Here is a 23,230-nt window from a genome sequence, read left to right as displayed (position 1 = left end):
TTCCATTCCTGATCCCGTGAACGCTTCATCTGATCTCCCCAACTTCAGGTTATTTTCAATGTCCTGAATTTCTCACTGATGATGGTAGTGTGAACTCATCATGTTCCCGATGTTTACTGCAATGTCTATTCCCTTTATTTTCTTTGGTTTCTCCCTTTGGATCCATCTTGATCTGAAAGTACTGAATAAATCAATCAAAGATTGAGCCATATTGGAAGTGTCGCCTTTGCCAAATGCGTTTTAATGGCTGATGCAGTTTCTCTTCCCTTCCTCTGGTTGGCGCTGTTTCGCCTCCATATTAGGATAAATGACTTTACTTCCCACTTTCACAAAATCATTGCTTAATAATTGACTTTGCTGGAGAGACTCACTTCACCCATGTCTTTATTGTCCCATACATGTATCCTAAACGCCATCTTTATTCTAAAAATACAATAACATTAACATATTAACATAGTAGTGGTGCAGTGACCTTCACACAATCAGGCACTTTTAAGTCTGGCTGCTGTCAGACTCCCATACATTAGAAGTTAACACCACACGTGTTCTGATTCCAAGGGTTAGGTTTGATGCACTCGCCCTCATCAGTGCAAGCCGTACAGGAAAGCATGCTTCTGGGAGCCCAACTCTGAGCAAGGCCAGGTAAATCCGTGGATCAAAAATATCAGTTGAAATAGCCTAGAAGGCAAGAAAGAAACACACAATCAAAGAGAGCCTCAAATCTCTATATTTGACCCAATTTATTCAACAGAAAATACTAAACATGCTGCACTTAGATCTTTGACAGGCAGGTGGCGTGGTTTGTCCACCAGTAACTGCCCTGCTTGTGGAGCACATAAGGAAACAACTGGCCATTTTTTATTTGCTTGTTCGGCCTATGCAGAACCAAGACGCATTTGGTTAACTCCTTTGTGTAAGTCCTTAGGTACTACTAGTAGCACTGTAGCCTTAAAAATTATATGTACTAGCACTTTACTGCCTATAGCAATAGCTACCGCTAAATATTTAGGATGGGCATGGAATGTCAGACAGAAGTTTTTAGATCATTGATTCTGGCATTTTTGTAAACTATCATTGAACTGGTAAAATAATGTAACAAAAGAGTATCTGTATTTTAAATTTTCAATTTAATTTTTATGATGTAATTTCACTATGTTTTTATATTACTTGTTTGTATATCAAGTTTTTTAACTACTATTTTAGTGTATTATATTGGAGAATGTATATGCTTTTATGAGTGAACCTCGAATAAAGCAAAATTTGACTTGCTGCACTTGTATTGCCGAATACTGATGGATTGGGGTGTTTAAAATCTTCAGCTAAGATTTCACCTAAAGGGAGCAACAATCTGCTGCATTTGTTTGGTGAAAAATTGTCAGGTTCCTCCATGATCAGAATTAAGTTTGACTTCAGACTACCAGCACCATGAGCCAGTTCAGAAGAGTGCAATTTGCCGCAATCTATTCTGTTTGGCTGCCTAACATGGGTCAATTCTAATTGGTTCAGAGGCTGCAAATCACAATCACTGTTAGAGATGGTTGTGACTGCAAATCTGATAGGGCTCCTTCCAACCAGCCAGAATTGTTCACTGCTTGCAATTTTTAGTTCCACATAATTTGTTGTCAGAAAAGGCTGATATGCCAAGTGATCCGCTTTCTCAAACTGCAAACATATAAATATATATATATATAGATGTATAGATATTTTTTTTACTTATTTATTTTAGTGTTTTATGGAGCGCGAATGTGACCCATTGGAGTATCAAAGCGCTTTATAGGGCTAAAAGTTCAGAACAGACGGATCAGGAGAACTTTTTTCCGTGATAAACAAAATATTGCAATGAGAGGGAATAGGCGAACATGGGTACAATTTAAGGGAGAAAAACAAACGTTGGTGGGAGCAGAGGCAGACTGCACAGCACCCGTCTCTGCCCCTTAAAGTGACAGTGAAGTACAAATGAAGTAAAAGTAGATAGCAACAACCATGATGCAAGATATTGCGTAGGCTGCAACTAAGAAATCCAGATTGGCATACACTGGTAGAGGTCAAGAAGAGAGCATATCCTTAGGCCGCTGACCTTTGTATGCTCTGGGAGTGTTCATGGAAGGAATTTACCCATTAGGAAAGTCTTGGCTTCCTTCTTGAATCTAGACAAGGAAGGAATTCTTCTGACGCTGGGTGGCAGCGAGTTCCAGATTCTGGGTGCCCCCCCAGAGAAAGCTTCTTCTTCCGGAAGAAGGGTGGTTGCAGAACAAAAGCCCTGGCAAACCGGGAGTGCCCATCTCCTTCGGAACCCACGAATTTTCTGGGTGAGACATGCTGGAGAATTAGGGGCATATTATCAAGGCAGGCGAAATTTGTCGTTTTTGTCCGCAAAGAGGCGATAATTTCATCGCCATATTAAGCTGTCGCTAACATGAGTTAGCGACAGCTTTTAGGTGATAGCGAGCAGTTTGGGGCCCGCTTTGCATGTCAGCGATATTTATCGCTAATGACATGCAAAGTGGGCATACCCAACCAGTTAGTGACCGAAAGCAGTCGCTAACATCGCTATCGCCTATTAGCAAGGCAATAATTTTTTTTTTTATTGTTTCCCAGCAAATATTCATGCATTTCGCCGCTATCGCCGGTTATTTTATCGCATTGGAAATAAACGTTGCTAATAGCACGTTATCTCTGCAATAAAATCCGGCGAAGCTTGGCGATATAAAAAAAGGTCGCTAATCTTCTCTAGCGATAAATATTGCTAGTTGTTTATAATATGCCCCTTAGAGCTTAACGCTTAGTGTGTGATACACGCAAATTCCAAGATTGTTATATAATGGGACGCATGAACCTAAATAATTCCCCAGTACATAAATTAATAAATAAATGATTTGTGAGCCTGAATATGCAGCTATGGATAGAATAGGTACATACATACCACCTATCACTGCCGCATGTCTGAACGCTTGCCGATAGGAAGAATAAAATACTTTTTTACGACTTTTGCCTTTTTTAACCTGAGCACTGCACTTCAAGCTTTACAACTTGAAAGGGATTTTTCCAAATCTCTTGCCTTTTGTCTAAAATTGCTTATTTTAGCAAAATCATCGGGAACAAATGTTTATCACACTGTGGAAATGAATCCTCTAATGCAACATATTTGAGAATATGACAGTCCATTTATTAGAAAGTGTAATTTCTACCATGGATCGTTAGTGGAGAAGCGTGGCTCAGTGGTTAGAGGCGGCAGACCCAGAAGCTGAGATCGACTGTGGACCAGGGTTCGATTCCCCGCCTCGGCGGGTCTCGGGCTCAAAAATTCCACGGACTTGACAATTCTCGCTCTGGTGCCTACTCAACTCACGGGGTCACACTCTGCAACTCTGGGCAATAGCTTGCTTAATCTCCACTACGGCCCCTCGCGGCGGGATGCCTGGCTTTCACCTTGTGGACACCCTGCCGGGGTTTCTCACAGGGGAATACCAGGATGGGTTCCCTAAGCAAGCGCCGGGACGCCTACGGGCAGCTGTGCGCTTTACAAGTCCAATACATTTACATTTACATTTCAGGAAGTTAGACATATTGTTCCCCCTCTCCAACCAATCCCTGATTTCTTCGTGCAGGCACTTAAGGCAATTTTCGTTGCTTTAAAATGCATATTCACGTTTTATTTATTACTGTTCAATTCCTCTGTCCTCCATTCTGCCTCCTCTCCTTTGTATTTTCCTTGGAATAGTTGAGCTAGAGATGAAAGACAACAAAACAGCTTCTTTATGTGTGGTTTAACAGCACAGGATTGTGCTGACTTAACCTTGTTGGGGTGTGTTGCTGTGGCCCCGGAGTGCTGATCTTTATTGCAGCAAATCTTTGTGTACTTCGCCCACCTCTCGCGGGCCCCGCTCCGCGGGAGCCGCTCGTTCCTTGTTCTTTGTTTGCCAAGGGAGTGCTGCCTTTAAAACGTGGAGAACTGCTGCAGTGCTGAACTTGGTACCGGACACCCAACCACAGGCTAGTCACGGGACTGCGAGGACCAGCTTGCTGAGCGGCATTGATCAGCCGCAGCTGGTCCTCTTCCCGCCCCTCCCTCACCGTCACCTATTTTATTGGAAGCTAATCCGCGCACGTGGGACGCGCGCGGGCGTGCGCCAGGCTAAGCCCGGGCCAAGGGCAGGCCCGTTTTAGCCCGTTGTAGACCGAGTGAGACCGGACCGGGCTCCTCCACTAGGTCCTGTGAGTTTCCAATTTCTAAGCCTATTTGATTCTATTACAAACTGTTAAGCCTTTTCTCTTACAGTTGTGTTTTTGATTCTGTTTATAGTGCTTAGCACCTTATCATGTCTACCAGAGGTTCCCGGAGCAAACCGACAGCGGGTGGGGAAAAGTTGATTGGCCCATTGGATAGTTTTATTGTAAGGGCCAATTCGTTTATAGATCAAGGGATCATTCTTATGGAACGTAAAGTGTCCCAAGATCTGGCCCTGGCAAAGAGATCGTCCTTGGGTCTGATTGCTGCTGCTAGAACCCCAGTGCAGGCTAGAGAACCAGGCCTTGTACATACTCATGCTGACGTACATAGTGTTCCAGATGAGGTTGATTTGTCGGTGTCCCAACTTCTAAGCGACTCTCAATTAAGCCTGGCTCTGGAAAAGACCCCTGAATTAGTTATGAACTTAACACCAGTTGATAACAGCAATAGGGGGTCCAGGGGAAGGAGGGAGGGGGCCATACCAAAGAAAAAGGGAAAAAAGAGCAACTCAAAGAACCCTGGGGAGGTATCGGAATTTACCAATAAACTAAGAGAGGTACCAGACCGATTTCCATTAATAGGGCATGGTCAATCACCTTTAGTTGGGACAAATGGGGATGTTAGCTTAGGTAGTGTCGAGGCCTCAGCTATTCTTGTTGGTGATTCTAAAGATGAAGAAGCCGATGGGCTACTTCTAACTAGAATGCGTGAACTTCTCAAACTGCATCTCTCACCAATAGAAATCAGACTCTTAAATATAGAAAAACAGTTAGGCGATCTATGCACTTACACCAAAAATCAATCGAACCTTGTGGCTCCCAAAGTTGGGGCCAATAAACCTAATCAAGCAAACAAATCGAATAAATCAGCGGGCCCATTAGTCAAACAAACACCAACCCCTGTGGTTCCTGCAAAACCAAAGACCCCTGCAGTTACAGAGAGCAAGTGGATAGATAAACCTACAAACCCTAGCACACACCGTACTGAAGAACAAAAAACTACTAGGCCCCTGTCTGTGCCTCCAATCAGGGATTGGAATAGGGGTGTAGAAGATAGTAGGCTCGCTGTTAATTTGCCGCCTGAGGCGAGCCCCTATGTAGTTGTCATGACGGGGGTTCCAGAGCTGACTAACTACGTGGAGGAACCGACTTGGTCTTTAATGAACAAGGTTCACCATTGGCTAAATCAAAATAGACCGCTTCCACATAATCGGTCGAGCAAGATTGTAATGGTGCGCAGGGTACCCTGGGTAGGGCAGGAGAGGAAATCAACTCAGGGTGATTGCATTGTGGTAAACTTTGAGGATCCCTGTATGGCCGACTACATTTGCTCTTGGAGAACACAGGGTGGTAATGAAGGCATTGAAACTAAACGCCTTTCCTTTTTTTATCCACCTAGGAGCCGTTTGGGCCCTGATTATGAGGGGAATTGGCGTAGAATAGGCCGTCGAGACTGGGGAGGCGATTGGGGGGATTGGGGCGGGAACTTCAATAGAAATCTCAATAGGGATATTGCCTTCAGGGACTCTTGGAGAGGCATTCAGACTGCTAACAGATTCAGCTGCCTTGAGATGGTAGATTGACTGCCACCGGCTGCGGGAGACTTGCCTGGGCATTGGGAGGGGTGCATTGGATCCAATGAGGAGCTTAGACATATGGTCCTTGGTGATTTGGGGACTACCTCTGGGGGGAGGGATGGGGTTGAATTATCATTGTCCATTAGTCCGCCCCCCATAGACTAGGGGACGACTAGGTTGGACGCATTGGAGAGTCACCACCTTAAGGAGACTGAAGCTAATATGTCAGCTAAAATTGAGTCATTAACCAAGTTTGTGGGGGATGATGGAGATAGAGAGAGAGCAGTTCACACTTCCCGGTCTAGTTGTACGCTAATCACTTCTACGAAAGATTTAGGGACACCTCTTTATGATCAGAGGGTCAGGATGGGCCTACTATCATGGAATATAGCGGGCCTGTCAAATATAATAAAGGACCCTATTTTCCTGGCACTGGTTGGCAAATTTGATATAATTTGTCTCCAGGAATGCTGGGTAAAATCTGAGCTACACCTAGAGGGCTACCGCACACATTTTTTAGCGGCACAGCCGAACAATAGAGGTAGACCCTCAGGGGGGTATGTACCTTCATCTCTAATAGGGCCAACTTAAGCAGTAAATGTTTAAATAAGGGGGGGGGGGGATTACTACCAGGTTCTCTCGATAAAGCCTGGTGAAAATCAGTCCATTACCCTGATTAACCTGTATAATAATATCCCAAAGGCTGACCAACACAGGGTCTTAGAAGATCTAAATGAGGCCTTACGTCGGGGAACAGGGCCTGAACAGAACGAACGATATATTATAGTGACGGGGGGAAACATCCTTTACAACGAAACTTTTACAACGCACTACCATTACGACGCAACTTTTACAATGCAAACCATTACAACGCATAGCACTGGGGGGTGCTCTAGGATAGGGAATGTTTTTAATATACTATCCAACTCCTTCCCTACTATCCACGGGGACTGGAGTTGGAATAGTAAATTAAATAAATCACTATCCAGCGCCTAAAAGCACTATGCGTTGTAATGGTATGCAATGTAAAAACCGCGTTGTAAAGGCATGCGATGTAAAAGTATGCGTTGTAACGTCATACATCCAGTGACGGGTGATTTTAATTGCCACCTATGCCCATATAGCCACACTGAGATATGTGGGTTGGTGAATCTTGAGGGCGACCCTTGCACTCACTCTGAGCATTCCGCGCTTGGGAATTTGTTTACCAATTTATTATTTGACTGGGACCTGGGTTTTGTAAACAAATTATGTACCCACAGGTCAACTTTCAACCCACTTTTGTTGGGCGGGGGTCTCGGTCAGTTATAGATTATACACTGGTTTCTACAAGCTATCATCGCAGTGTCCTCTCATTTAATACTGAGCATATTGCGCTTAGTGATCATTTTCCCGTTAGTTCTACCTTTGATGTAGGGCGGCGTGGAAGCAAAGCTCCAAACGTAGCCGCAAACTTATATTGTCATGGGATTTAGTTGACCAGAACTAATGGCTATGTAATTAAATGGAATAAGGTAAATCCCACAAATTTCCTGCAGAATCTAGTTGAGGGTCAGCCAGAGGATTTTAAGATTTGCCTTGAGGATATCCCCAATCCTACTAAGGTTATTGATGCATTCCATAAGATTTCTGCCAATATTAGTAGTAAATTGACTGGTACAGCACGGGGAGGGGGGAACCGTAAAATTGAGGGATGGTTCAACCATGAGTGCACTAAAGCACACTCCAATTTAATCCAAACTTTAAAAAAGACCCCAAGAAACGTGTTGGATATCAGATTAGCAAGGGCATTCTATAAGGCCACCCTACAAAAATGACGCAAGGATCTGAAGAAGGCAGCCTGGGGAGCATTATTAAAGGCAAGCTCTCTAAAAGATACAACTGCTTTTTGGAAAGCAGTAAATGCCCCTTTTTTCGTTGAAAGGAATGTTGACCAGGTGGAGATTGCTATAGAGAAGAATGTCTGGGTCAAATATTTCACTGAGCTCTATAAGCAAGATCCCCGTATCAGTTCCAAGCCATCAAGCCCTGTACAGTCAAATATTGTAGAGCCTACTATTGCAGACCTATTCCCATTGAATGTAGTTTTTTCTTTACCAGAGGTGGAGTTAGCAATAGAAGAAAGTTCTAATAGCAAAGCCCCGGGTCCAGATGGTATCCCAATAGATATCTATAAGGACAACATCACCCTGTGGGCACCTCTCCTGACTAACGTGCTAAATAGCTATAACAACAAAGGCTTTCCAACAACGTGGCAGGAAGCTATTGTAGTACCTATATTTAAAAAGGGGGATCGTGATGATCCTAAATGCTATAGGCCCATCTCCCTCCTCGAATCTTTGATGAAGGTCGCTGGTAGAATTCTATTAAACAGACTGCAGATTTGAGCTGAGGACGAAGCTGTCCTTTCTAAATTTCAATATGGCTTCAGGTCTGGATTAGGCACTGTTGAACAGGGCTTAAATCTGGTCATGTTGATAGGTAAATACACTGCAGCTAAGAGGGGCAATCTATTTATGACATTCGTAGACCTTAGTTCAGCCTTCGATTGTCTGAACCACGACATCATGTGGGCAACTTTGGGAGATCTTGGCATTGACTCGAACATACTTAACTTCCTAAAAGAACTCTATAGGGGAGCAGGAGCAAAAGTTTGTTATGGTAAGAATGGTGAATGCACTCCTAAATTTCCAATTAGGAAGGGTGTACGCCAGGGATGTATTTTGGCACCTCTTCTTTTTAATCTTTATATTAATAGTGTGGCAGATCATTTACCTAAATTAGAGGTAGATTACCCCCAAATTGAGGTGAACCAGTGCCCATCTTACTGTATGCTGATGATGCGGTTATTATGGTTAGAACCCAAGTATGCCTCCAAAAGGCACTAACCTGCTTCTCAGCATACATGGGGGATAGGGGCCTTAAGTTCAATGTCGGGAAAACCTTCACCATGTGTTGTTCAACACAGGCAAAAATTTCGTGCCACACACATTTAGGAAAGTCAAAGATAGGTTTAACGAATTCTTTTTCATATTTAGGGATCGTTTTTAATAAAAGGGGAACACTGCTATTAGGTCTAGGAATCTAGCCTTTTCACGTGCTATTGGTGCACTAAAGCAGTTTGCCAATAAATTAGGAGGCAGGCCAGTGCGCATTTTGCTCGATATATATTTATTATTTATTTATTTATTTAAGAATTTATAGAGCGCGTGGCTGCCCGTGAGCGTCCCAGCGCTAGAGATAGATGTAAACGACTGGTGGTGAGAGTCTTATGGGAACAGCCAGGTCTTAAGCTCTTTACGAAATGCAGTAAGATTGGATTGTGCCCGCATCTGTAGAGGGAGCGAGTTCCATAATTTGGAGGCGTTGTATGAAAACAAACGTCCCCCTGATCTCGCCCTCTTGATCTTGGGTATCAGAGTCAGGTGTGCGTTCGTGGAACAAAGTGTCCTATTGGTGATGTAGGGGACGATGAGATCTTTGAGGATGGGTGGGGCTTTGCCGTTCAGGATTTTGTGGGTCAAACAGAGGGCCTTAAACTGCACTCTTTCACATATTGGCAGCCAATGGAGAGCCCGAAGAGCCGGTTTAGCAGAGCATCGGTTGTTGGTGCCCGTTAGAATCCGGGCAGCTGCGTTCTGCACCACTTGTAGTCTAGTCGTCACTTTCTTGGGCACACCCAAGTAAAGGGCATTTTCATAGTCAAGTCTTGCCAATATTAATCCCTGAACTAGGAGCTTCCTGGACTGAACCGGAAGCAGGGGAAGGATTTTTCGGGAGGTACGGAGAAGTCCAAAGCAGACTCCTGCCGTTTTCCTTACTTGAGTTTCAAGTGTGAGCCCTTGATCCAGCCATATCCCTAGGCTTTTAATGTCTGACTTTGGAGTCGGAGGGGGACCCATGCATGGGGGCCACAAAGTCTCCGGATGGAAAAGGGACTGATTACCCATGACCATTATTTCAGTTTTTTCCCCATTAAGTTTTAACTGGGATTGATTCATCCAGCTGGTTATCTGACCCAGACACGAGTACAGATCAGTGACCACATTATTCGTTGGCTGAGAGACACAACGAGCTGAGTATCATCAGCGTAAGTCAGTAATTTAATCTCATAAGGGGTTACAATTTTCTCCAGGTGGGACATGTATACGTTGAACAGCGTAGGGCTCAATGATGAGCCCTGCGGCACTCCATAACGTATTGGGGTAACCTCAGAAATGTAATTGCCTTCCGCCATCTGATATGATCGGCTGTGCAGAAAGGATTTCAGCCATGCAAGTGGCGATCCAGAGATTCCCACATCCTTAAGCCGTTGGACCAGCGTACTATGGTTCACGGTGTCGAAGGCCGCGCTCAGGTCAAGGAGGACCACTGCCACTGATCCTCCTGCATCGATGATCTTCCTGGCCTCTTCAACAACCACGACCATAGCCGTCTCAGTACCCTGGCCCGGCCTGAAACCTGTTTGAGAAGGTTTCAGTAGTCCCCTCGGCTAAATGCGTATCTACTGCGGTCTATGGTGCTGGCATTTGGGGAGTTGCAGATTGTCGAGAAATTCAAGCAACGGAAAATGGTTTCTTGCGATATCTGCTTGCTGTCTCCAAATCCACCTCCACTAACGTCTGCTACAAGGAGGTGGCTGTGGTCTATATTTCCGATTTCATTAAGATCAGCCCGGTGCTGTTATGGCACAAAATCTGGACCACTACAGAAACTGTTCTCAACAGGGCGACTATCATGGATTGTATTAAACTAGAGGGACCTAAACAGATTCAATGGCTCTCCTATGTGCAGGAATTTCTTACAAATATAGGGTGCCAAGAATTCTATAATTCACCCTTATCAACGTCCTTAATTACAAGAAAAGCTTTGAAGGATTCCTGTCTTGCCTTCTTGGAAGATCAACGCTGGTCTTTAGAGGGAAAGAAGGCTTCTGTCATTTATCACCAGTTTTTGTTGCAGGGCCCTGGCCTGCAGCTCTACCTGTCACCTGACAAGACAAGCTACACCAGAATGCTTTTAACTCGTTTGAGAACTGGTAGCTTTTTTAGGATGTTAACTTTTCCCAACCCTAATGACTGGTCGTTAATATTAGACAAGTGCCCTTGTGATGATTGCTCAAATCAATTTACTATTCATTGCGTTTTGTTCTGTAGATTTTATGAGGGGGGGCGGAAGAGATACCTACTACCTCTTTTGAGGTTCTGGAATTTGAGACAATGTAGACCCGCCTTACTTAAACTACTCACACTATCTGATGAAATGACTACTATTGCTGTATCTTAGTATTTGAAATTCGCAATCAGATGTAGATCCACTATGGGATAACTGCAGTGGCGTATTTACAAACAAAAACTGTTTTGGAGGGTATCCCACTATGAATTATGTATAACTGTATGTACTTTTAAATGTGTCTAACTTGAGTTTTTATCTGAATGTACATATTTTTAAATTGTGCTTTTATGATTTTATTCTAAAATCGAATAAAGTTATCTTTTGACTTTGACTTTAACAGCACCGCTGTCGCCACACCTTATGTGGTCAACATAACCAGAGCTTTAAGAAACTCTACTAAGAAACTTTTGTCTTTCCACATGGTGATCCTCCTCTCGATTGGATTTGATTGGTCAGGAAGTTGTTTACTTCCCCTGAAAAAGAGTCTTTTGTATTTCACAGACTATGCTCAATAAGGTAGGCCTGTGTCGGTTATGGTGACCAGGCAGTGATAAAGGTTTAAGCTTAATTTGTTCATTGGGGAAAGTAATGTCAGATGCCATAGGTCTGATCAGTTTCTAATGAAAATGATAACACAGGCAGTAGGCCTGCATTATTTATTGTGCAAAGCATGTGTTAAACACAAAAGATCTGTATGGTTCCATTGTTAGTAGATTGTTAACGCCTGTAGGCAAGTATTTTGTAACATGTGTTGCTACATATGACTGTAGAAGGTAAGGGTTTTGATTAGCATCCTTAGGACAAACAATATTTGTGTAGAATTCAATGGGATTTTTAGGCCTTGTTTGATAGTGAAGTAAAGTTTTTAAAACATTAGTTGAAATTGAGGTGGCATGCTGTGCAAAATAATGATGCGGCCTGAGTGTTTACCAGTTGCTGAGATTAATGCAAGCATTCCATCTATCATTTTTTTCTAAATTTATTATGTCACCCTAAGAGGGATGGATATGCCCAGGCGTGGGTTCCGTGCTCACTGTAACACTGGACTCGAGGTATACCCGGCTGATGAGCCCCTAACTAAGACAAAACCAGTCCTGGACTGGGAGGTGGCCTCAAGTGATTACCAGTGGCTAAGATTAACTTAAACATTCCACCCATCCCTTTGTGTATGCATTTGATGGTAAAGCCATCTGCAAGGCTTAAGAAATCACCAGAAACAGAGTAAAAAAAGAGCCCATGGCTTTGCCCTCTTCCTGATCTTTTCTACAAGCATTTGATTCAGGAATAGTTGTGCTAGTCACCAAATAAGTAATTCTATTGTTCATTGCTGTTAGGAGGAATGCTAACGCTGACCCCAGATAAAATATATTATGAAGGGGCCCTGACCAATATAGTAGGACAGGGTTTCGCATTGGGAACTCTCTTGAAAATACTACAGAAAGGAGTTTTACATTCAACTGTTTACCAAAAACATCTGAAGTAGCTTAGGGAACTCCTTGCCAAGTGCCATCGATGGGGGTTTTACCTTGTAAACCCTCTGACAAGTACCATAGGAAGGAGTTTTACTTTCTGATCTCCATAAAAAGAGGCTTTACATCCACGGCATCCTTCAAAAAAGAAGTAAAGTCTCTCCTCTTAGCTAAATTTACCTGAACTTTCACTAATCTAATCTCGTAACTCAGTACTCTTCCTGCTATGACTATGTATATTGACCCCCTATGCATCGTTGCTACCTTACCTTGTTTTTTCTTTGTAACCATTTTCTCATCTTCGTACAAAATGTTTTGTTTAATTATTACTCCTTTGCCTTTTTATCCCATTCTGTGTGTAAAGCGCTCTGATATCCGTAAGGATCTTGTTCGCGCTCTATAAAACTTTAAAAATAAAATAAATAAATAAAGTATTTGACAAATACAATCAGAAAGTGTTTTATAATGTCATCTCTCTGAAAAATTCAATACAAATAGCAGACATGTCCCTGTTTCAGCCCAGCCGCTGTAAATGCATTTGTCTGCAGAATAGTTGATGTTCAAGTCAATGTAGTCTTGAGTCTGCTAAATGATTTGATCAGTCCCTCTGTGCAGAGGTCTTGTTTATATTCAACCTAAAGCTGTGAGGCTTGAAATATGGTTATTAGATATAGTGACAATGAGGTAGACCTTTCATGTTATATAGTGAACATTTTGGCCTTAGTGATTATGTTAATCATCATGTTTTGTAGTAGACCACTTATTTTTATTACAGTTAGAGCTTCCAGTTGCACACTTTGTCTTGTTGTATTTCCCATATAAGGTGAGCACACCACATTTACAGAGCCAGGTGCCTCTTGGAATTTTTCTTCAGCACGCATGATTTGCACGCTGCTTAATCTGCAAGAACCTTTTAGGAGATGTTCTAACTTGTAAGTCCATCTGAAGTCCCTTAAGTATGGGTTTTTATTATATTAGTATTTAGTTGTAGGTGCATTAAGTAACTTTTCTGTTATAAAGAAAAAATACTTGCTGGATGTAGATGTATGAGGTGTTAATGCAGTGTGTTGCTTCTTTCTAAGTTACTAACCTGCATCAAGTCCACAACTCAGCATTGAAATGCTCTGCCTAGTTAAAGTGGGCACTATAGTTCCCCAATTTGACGGTCTGGAATACGAGGGTCCCAGGACACCAAAGGCAAAAGACCCCATTAGTACAATTGGGGTTACTAATGTCTGACTGTCCTGAGACCTCCTGAACCAGATCTCTCAAATCCATTAGATAACAACTTGACTATGTGACACATACAATAGAAAGGGGTTTTACATTTAGTGCAGAGGTCACTTTTTAGGCCTGGCCACAGTGACAGGCTGGCCTCTCCAGATTCATATATACAGAGGTGCATTTACACGTGGAAATACAATCACTGTAAATCTACACCTGCTCCTAGGTGTAAGTCTACACATTTGTGCTTCTCACAAGTTTAGAGTGTGGCTTCACACCTAAGTGTATACTTACATTTCTCCACCCCCATGTTCATGGAGTGCGGACATGTAAAATGACATTTACAAGTTTAAAGATATTACTAGCAATATCTCGCATGCAGGTGTAGATCGCCACCCTGTGAATAGACCACTTGAGTGGTAATTTGAGAAAGGATTGTCATCAGTGGATGCTTGAAGATGATAATGCCTTGTTAAACATAAGTAATTTCACTGACTTATGTATATTATACATTTATACATATATTAACTATTGGAGCTGCTGGTCCACTGCATTGATCGTACCCATTTTCAAGAAAGGGAGTAGGGATGATCCAAAATGCTACAGGCCGATCTTGCTTATTGATGTCTCAGCCAAAATATTAGGTCGAGTGATCTTGAATCGGCTTATGGAGTGGACAGAGGAGCACCGAACTATAGTTGACAGACAGTACGGGTTTAGAGCCGGGAAATCAACTAGCGGCCAGTGTCTGAATCTGTACCTGCTAACTGCCAAATACACAAAAGCTAGCAAGGGCACGGTCTACATGGGATTCATGGACCTGGCTGCGGCCTTTGACAATGTGAATAGGACTAAACTGTGGGCCATGATGCACAAGATAGGCATGGATGCGGGGCTGATAAATATCTTGAAAGAGTTGCACTGGAACACCACCGCCAGGGTCCGTTTTAGCCCAGAGGGGGGGCGTACTGACCCATTTCTATGCTCAGGAGGAGTAAGGCAAGGGTGCATTCTTGCCCCTTTTCTTTTTTCACTCTACATCAATGCCTTAGAGAGTGCCCTCATCTCCCTAGCTGTGGACTGCCCTAAAGTAGGACCGCGTCAAATCCCAGTACTATTGTACGCGGATGACGCGGTCTTGCTTGCTCGAACACCGAGGGCCCTACAACAACTGGTGGATGGATTTGTCAAGTTTATGGCCGACCTAGATCTATCTGTTAATCTAAGTAAATCCTTTGTTATGGTGACTGGCAAAAAACGCGCAAATAAGTGTGTGTTCAAAATAGGGTCACATACCTTGGATAAAGTAAACACTTTTCCCTATCTGGGCCTCCTATTTGATGGTGAAATCCAATTTAGCCAACTGGTCGAGGAACATTGTACCAAGCTAATCTCTTCGAATGGTGCAATATTAAGCTTTGCTCGCAGGCTGGGGCGATGGTGCCCCGAACAAGTAATGACTTTATATGGTTCAATTAGTATGGCAAAGGCCTTGTATGGTGCGAAGGTGTGGGGCTTCAGGGACTGCAAACAACTACAAGTAGAGGAAGATAAATTTCTCCGCAGAATCCTGAAAATCCCACACTCCATCTCTGCCGAAATTGCTCATGCAGAACTTGGGATGCCATATATCTCAGATTATGTTAAACTGAGGCCAATTATAGCATGGATTAGAATTTGGACCAATCCGGAGGCATCACTGAGCAGGGAAATTGTCTTGGACTGCCTGCAAAGGGATAAGAGGTTACAAATTCCTTGGTTAAAATAAGTTAAAGGCTCCTTAGTGAATATAGACCAGTCTCACCTCTTTAGTGACCCGTCCTTGATCTCTAGCAGCTGTAAATTAAGGGTGAAAAAGTTGCTTCTAGAAAAATTTGAATCTGCTAGATGTGGTCTTGGTCCTGTAAAGAGATCAATAGCAGCTCATGGCTTAGTGACAAATGGGGTGGGAATGGAACCCTATCTGTTTCTGATGTATAGCCAGTATCATAGATTTTTAATGTGCCGTTTTAGGGTCAATCTGTTACCAAACATTTTAGCTTACCCCTCTGGTTTTACTGTAACGATTGAGCAGAAGGGTGCCGCAGGACACCCTTCATTTTGTACTTTTATGCTCATTTTATCGAACTCCTAGGCGTTTATTTTTGGTTGACATCCTTAGGAAACAGAAATTTCACCACGCAAGAGCTGCACTGTTTTTCTTAAAGAAAGCTAGTGATACCCATACCTTATGTTCCATTTTAAGTTTTTTAAAAGTAGCCGTAAGACTGAGAAATACAAGAAATTAACTAATCTTTGTAAATAACTATTTCTCCTTATGAATTGTATCCTCTCCTCCCAATAGTTTTAATTTACCAAAAGTTCAGAAATGTAATTTAATGACATTTTTACTGTGTAATGTATTTTTATGAGGATTTTTTATTCTTCGAAATAAAGATTTACTGAACTGAACTGAACTATTGGAGCTGGGCTCATTTTTTTTTTTTTTAAACCTTTATTGTACAGAAAGTGCTCACAAATACGGGCCTACAACCCAGCGGGCTGGCCACCACATATCCGAAGCAGAATTAACAGTACAAAAGTACCCTCAGGAGAAGACAACACGAGTACAGGAGACATGGGCCGAACGCCATAGAGCAACCAGCAGGGACAGGATATGTGAAGGTTGATTTTATATTATGGGAACGGGAAATACAGGATCATGACGGGCAATGAGTCATATCAAAAGGAGGGGAGGCCGTGGTGAGCCGCGAACAGGCGATCAGAAAGAGTACAGGATAAATCCGACAAGGACTAAACATATTGGTAAAAACAAGTTCAACGGAAGCACCACCAGGAGAGGCAATTGCGCTCCTAACACACAGACACCAATAGAGCCCGATGTATAAGGCTATACGTTACACACCCCAATAAAAGGAAAGAAACCCTCACGAAAGAGGGAGGGGAGGGAAAAAGGAAAAAAGAAAAAGGAAGGGATTTCTCCTCAAACACGTGCCCCCTGGCGAACGAAACAGGAAAACAATAGCCGGCACACAGCATACACTAGAATCAGCGACAGGAATACATAGTGAGCCGTAATCACAATAAGACCAGAAGGCCAGTGCAACCAAAACACCCCAGGGGAACACAAGACAAGGGGGAGCCCCGAAAAAGAGAAGAGTGAAGAGCCATAGAACAAAAGAAGGGGAAAAAAGGGGGGAAACCCCCCCCCAAAGTGACAGACCCCCCCACCCACCCCACAAGCCCACCCTGCACCCCTGCAGAAGGCTATGGCCTACCCCCCAGCAGCGTGCCTGTCGCCCTAAATAGAACCCGAAATATAGGAGAGCGAAGATAAGACGGAAACATAGGATAAAAAGGAGAGGGGGAAAAAGGGAAAAAGGGGAAAGAAAACGCATGGGAGAGGGCCATAGAACAGGATCATCCGCACCCACCCACCGGCCCGAAAAGAAGACAGAGCCCTCGGGAAGTCGAAGAAATATAAGGATACACTCCAGGAGAACCACGAATTCACACATCATATCGTTACACGCCGATCATCCAATCATTACAAGACTACCGTACACAGGGGCAAGTTCGTCTCAGCCCTGTCCTTGTTTGTCCAAAGTTGTAGTCGTCCGATTCACAAAGAACCAGACCGCGAGGAACAGAAGGCGAAGAACAGGGAGATCAAACGGCAGTCCAGATAAGATACGTGGAGTACAACCCGGATGATCCGGAAAAGTCAGAGAACCTCGCAAGCAATGCAGGCACAGTTCCAGGGACAGTTCAAGGAAAGCCGACCCCGCGGGGTCGGCACAGGAGCCAGAGTCGGCCATTCGAGGCGAAGGGAGGCAGAAAGAACCATCGAGTCCAGTCCGAACGGGACCCGGCCCCCGGAACGGTGGCGCAGGAGACAGCACAGGACGATGAAGGGCAGCAGAACTCCGCACACCCATGGAAGCGGCAGTCGCCGGACCCACTCTTCCCAGGATAGTTCCAGCCGTACCCGGCAACGGCGAAGCCGCACCCAGTTTAGGGGGCCCGAACGGCCCGGAGAGAGGGTCCACCTCCAGGATGACAACGGGTGCGGCCACAGAAGCTCCCCAGGAGTGTAGGGCGTCCAGGATGCTCCTAAGTGTAGGGAAACCTTCACAGTATCCGGCACCCGGGCCATGCGGCGGGCCTCCAGCGCTCGTCCAGGCCCGGCAGAGACATTCAGGGTCGGCCGCCATCTTGGGAGCCCGACGGGGCCGCGGCGTCCGCCAACCCCCGTCCGGGCCGCTGCAAGGCAAATGAAGACCAGCCGACCGGCAGCAGGGCCGCTCCAGAGCAGAAAGGGGGGGCCACCAGAAGAAGGAGGATCGCCGGCTCCCCAGTGCCGCCGGCCCCGCTCTCCGAGTCCGGGCGGAGGGAATCAAAATGGCCGGACCGGAGAACAAAGGGGGAGCAATCCAAATGTACGGTCAGCCCCGTCTACAGAAGGTAGCGCCTCCACCCGGGGCCACCGGTCCGCCGGAATCGGCCGGCAAGTCACAGCCGGCCCACACGCACAACGGCCTCCATAACCGCGTCCACTGCTCCATCAAGGGCCGATCATCGCGCTCCGCCCCGTCCGGGCTCCGCCGAGAAGATCTAGGCCAGCCCGCTCCGGAGGCCCCAAAGCGAGCGGGAGCGCCGTTCAGGAACCACAGCACCCAGGACAACCAGAGCCAAAGGTGAGTGCCTGCAAGGTATCCGAATGCCACAGTAGAGCAAAGAGGACTTCCCGGGGCAGGATAACAGCAGGATATATGATGAAAACGGGCAGGCGAACGGAGCCGAGCTAAAACGCGGCCATCTCGGACGCGAGCTAGGCTCCTCCCCTGGGCTCATTTTTAAGTGATTTAGATGCTTTAACTAAAATTAGAAACCCAAATAGAAAATGTTTTTTTATTATTTATTTTAAAGAGATCTTCCTATGGGAAACTATAGGTGAAATTATTACAGTTTAATTTTTAAATAAACATATTTAAAAATATTTTAATGTGAAATATAAATGTTAAATAAATTAAAATAATATTTTATCCTAGAACTAATAGAATAGAATGTGGCAGTGCATTACCTATCTTTCAAAATCAATATGTATTTAATAGTTATATAATTTACCTATATCAATTTATTTTATATATGTTAATTTTAAAACAAAATTAAAGCAGCTTTACTAGCTATTTTTATTTCAATAAGTATTTAGTACATTTACAAAAGCGTATGTAAATAATTAATGTCAATATTTCCAAATTTTTACCTAAAGCCTCAATATGTAAATAATTTAGTCATTATTCACAGAATTTCCTATGGAATGTTATTATAAGTCCCTGCTGCTACATTTTCTACAGGAATCTGTTGCTATACCTCTAAATAACCGTGTCTGCAGCTAGACTTACTTCAAGAAAAGACTTGAGTACATCTATGACTGTTTTGTGACCTTTAGGGCTGCCGGAACTTTAGGAGTGTAGTTTGTGAGTAGAAATGGTCTTTTGTGGGTATGTGTTTCTATTAGCAGTATTAGTTTGTAAACTTTCCTCACATTTCCCTAAACCCCTACCATTTTTGAGTAATGATTGCCCATTTTCTTACCGCTCACCAGATCCCTCCTACATTTACACCTAAATCATATACTTATGAGTGCGAAGAAGATCTTTGCATAAAAATATAGGCGAAGCAGAGGAAAAAGCATCTGCATGTAGATTTGTTAATCGAATTTTGCAATACGAGTAGTGTTACTTCACATACTACAAAATGCAACTTGTGTATAAACCATACAATGTTAAATCAATGCATATAGTTTAGGTCTTCCTAATTGTTTGATTGGTTTTTAAAAGAAGAGACCGCATGATCTTTTTTTATATATCATGCTTTGTTGATTATTAAATATGGTGACAAAGGCAATAATCATCTCACTGTAAGTTGTAGAAGACATGACGAATAATAGATTTTACCTTTTTGTGCCTGCTTGTGGGAAAAATGTGACATTGTACCTTACAAAACTTGGAGCAGACTACAGTTACAAGGTTAGTTTCAAACTGTGATATTTCTACCAACAGCTTTCGTACCTTTTTTGGTAATTGGGACTCCTTAGGAAGGTGTAGGGTGGCTTTCTTTCTCCTCTCTCATGTGTGTTGTGAATATTTCTTTAGGGTACATGATTTGCACCCTGATTCATGTGCAACTTCCATACAGTGCAACAATTTTAAATTCCATCTGAAATCGTAATATAAAGGAGCTATGCCGGAGAACAACACCTCCGGATAGTCATAGGTAACCACGCCCCCCGGGGGTAATGGCGACGTACCTGGCTGCTCCTCGTGTATGCTGGTGTTTGTGAAGCTGCGCGGTGCCGGGACGGAAAGTGCGACCAAGTATAGTATTCGGAGCGGCTTCTTCTGTGCCAGAATAGTTGAAGGGCAGAGCAGCATTTTGATGGCTTCGACGGCTTTCCCAACATATCGGATCAACGACAATTAGGAGTGAGCTATTGCTGGATCTCTGACAAGGTGTTGCGGAGGAGGTACGAGATGCCCGAGTCTGGGGAGAGGCAAGCAGGAGTTAAGGACATTCGTGAGTGGAGAGGTGACATTAGAGATGAGGAGGGCAACCCGCTCTTAAGGGTATGGGCATGATAGTACCCAGAAGGTGGCAGGTTAAGGAGAAGGGAACGGACTGAGCAATATCAGTGGGATCATTTTTTTTCTTTTCTTTTTCTTGGCAGAGGAAGCTTTGATTGAAATAGCTTTTCTGCTATACTGTTCACTGCTTTATCACCTCATTGAATTAAAATTGGAGTGATTATGGGGCGACATACTAAACAAAACCAGCTAACTGCAAAATTGGAAACAGCCACGGGCCTAAAAGGGAAAATGCATCTGGCTCTGGCACAGAGCAAAAATCTGTCCGTGTCCGTGGGAGGAGGCAGAGTAGGATTACAGGGGGATCATCAGGAATAGAACTCAAGCTTTGAGATCTCAGAAAAAGAGCCTGTGCCAGAACCACCAGCAGCAGAGCCTCCTGGGACACCCCAGGGAGTTAGAACCTCCCCAGCAGCATCTCTGAGTGTACCAGGTGATACTGGTAGCCTGGCAGGGGATAAGGCTGGAATACCTGAAAGTGGTAAAAGTGGGAAAAAAAGGAGGAAAAGAGCTTGAAGGAGTTTCCCCTCTTCGTAAAAAAAAGCAGCACATCCTATTCCTCCTCAGCTGAATATATACCAGACCACAGTCATCAATATAGCCTCTCCCTGCCAGTTCCCATCGGACCTAAGCTCATCGTCTTCACCAGGTATTTCCTCTGTGGTTCCAGCCATCCCGGTTATCCAAAATCCTTTAGCCTCATCCTCTAATCCATCCTCCCCTCATCCTCAACTCTTCTGTTGCAAGAATCGAATTCTAACCTACCGAACTCTGTTCTTCCGCCAACCTCAGACTTTGTACTGCAGGAATCATCTGTCCAATCAAACCAGTCAAACCAGGACCAGAGACTGAGTGTCAGCAACCCAATATCTCCCCTAGGGCCGTTGGAACAGCAAAGACAGCAAAAAGATCATAATTATGACCAGGTCCAGAAAACGACTTGTAAGTCACAATTGCCAGTTTTAGATCCTGGTATAGAATCTCTAAATGCTCTAATAGAGAATCCCGTAACTCCTGCTACCACCAAACAGCTGGAAATTAAAACACTCCTCAACCTTTTTCTTGACGAAATCAGAGACATGAAGAGGTCGCAGGAGAACGAAATTGCCTCTCTTCATTCAAGATTAGGAAAAATAGAGGAAGCAGTTGCTTGCCTTGCACTTAAAATACAGGAAGCAGAGACGAGGATCTCTCAGCTGGTAGATCAGATGTCCGGATTGCTCAACAAAGTATGGGAAGTAACTAAGAACAAAAATTTGATAGAAAATAAACTGGAGGAGTTGGAGAACCACTCATGTCGGTCAAATCTGCGTATAGTGGGTGTTCCAGAGAGGGTGGGGGGGACTCAAGTACCACAATGGGTCGAGACCTTTATTAAGGAAAAAGTTCTCCCTCAGTTTTGTGGAGATTTAACAATCACTATGGCTCATAGAGTTCCATTTCATCCTCTGCCAAGTTCGAGTGGTCCACGTACAATCCTAGTCAACTTCTCATACTTTCGGATAAAAGAGAGGATTCTGGCTAAGGCCATACAATAAAAACAATTCCCAGTAAACAAGACTGCTAACTGTAGATTTTTTCCAGATATGTCTGCAGCTGCGGCCCGGAGGCGCAAGGAATTTGTTAAATTGCTCTTTCTATTTAAGGCACAAGACGCCCAGGCATAAATTGCCCAACAGTCTAAATTACGTGTACTGGTGAAGGGGAAATTTCACGTTTACTAATATAGATGAGGCGCAGGAGCTTCTTAAGGAGATGTTGGGCCTCAATAAGTTGATAGTAAAATGTTTTTGTTGTTGTTTTTCGTCTCCTATGGTGTTGAAAGGTCTGGACGGGTGATGAAAAATGAATCAAATATGAATCAATGGATAAAAGTGTGTTTTTTTATATAGCCAGATTGTGAGTAATATTTATATACCACGGGGGGAGGTTAACCTGGGTGCAGATCCATGATACCCTATAAAATGGTTGAGGGTCGCAAGGGGTGGTGTGTGTGGAGATTGTAGGGGTACACCTCTTGTGGGGGATGGTTCGAGAGGGTAGGGGAAGGGTTAGGGGCAGAAACTTTAGCAGTAAAAAGAGCAGTTGCAGGGACATTGGAGTAAAAACATTTCAGAACTGGTGGAGTACGTTCATAGATATGTTGAAACCCAGTACAAAAAATGAGTAATAGGTGTCATACTTTATCTATCAATGTTAATGGGATTTTAAATAAATCCAAATATGGAGCTTTAATAAGGTGGCTGGTTTCCTGCTCGCCACAGGTATTATTTTTTCAGGAAACCCACTTGAAAACACATTTTCCTAAATTATATCTTCCTAGGTGTTTTTTTCATGCCTCGGCCGGGTTAGCCAAAAGAGGAATTGCTATGTATTTTTGCCATAGCCTTCCCTGGGAATTTGGGCAAATTAGGAGAGATACGATGGGGCGATGGATTTGGGTTGAGGCCAAATTAAATGGGATGATTTTAAATTTTATAAACTATTATGGTCCAATAATTGATGATACTACGCCCTTACTTAGGATCACCGAGTTACTCAGCGGGTCTCCAGGAAAAATAATTTTGGGCAGGGATTTCAATTTTATTCAAGATTTTAAAAAAAAGATACTTCAAATAAAAATAAAAAAATGTTGAAACCCCAAACAAAGAAAGTTTTGGAAGCCTTATTGCAGGAACATCAATTGGTTGATCATTGGCGTAACTGTAATCCGACTGCGGCTGAATTTATGTGCTACTCTAACCAATTTTATACAGCCTCGCTGATTGATTTTTTTCTTAATTCTCGATCCCAGAAGGTTATAGACACTACCATAAGGATTAATCCCTTCTCAGATCATTCTTTATTAGTAGTTGAGTTTGCGGTTGAAGGGGGGGGGGGTAAGACACAATCCAGGTGGCAGATGGAT

General features: G+C 43.6%; 1 protein-coding gene across 3 annotated transcripts in view; it reads right to left on the bottom strand.

The window, feature by feature from the left end:
• Positions 1-369: 369 nt before the first annotated feature.
• Positions 370-23,230, bottom strand: part of LOC144821563 (plasma kallikrein-like) — a 276,797-nt gene continuing 253,936 nt past the window's right edge. For all 3 annotated transcript variants that reach the window (XM_078678747.1, XM_078678749.1, XM_078678748.1), the window contains one exon: positions 370-678. In XM_078678747.1, the coding sequence (XP_078534873.1) occupies positions 665-678 (14 nt within the window). In that variant the 3' untranslated portion in view covers positions 370-664. The remainder of the gene's footprint in view (positions 679-23,230) is intronic.

This window comes from Lissotriton helveticus, chromosome 2_2 (genome assembly GCF_964261635.1).
Source record: "Lissotriton helveticus chromosome 2_2, aLisHel1.1, whole genome shotgun sequence".
NCBI classification, from domain to species: Eukaryota; Metazoa; Chordata; class Amphibia; order Caudata; family Salamandridae; genus Lissotriton; species Lissotriton helveticus.
This window is presented reverse-complemented; position numbering and strand designations above follow the sequence as displayed.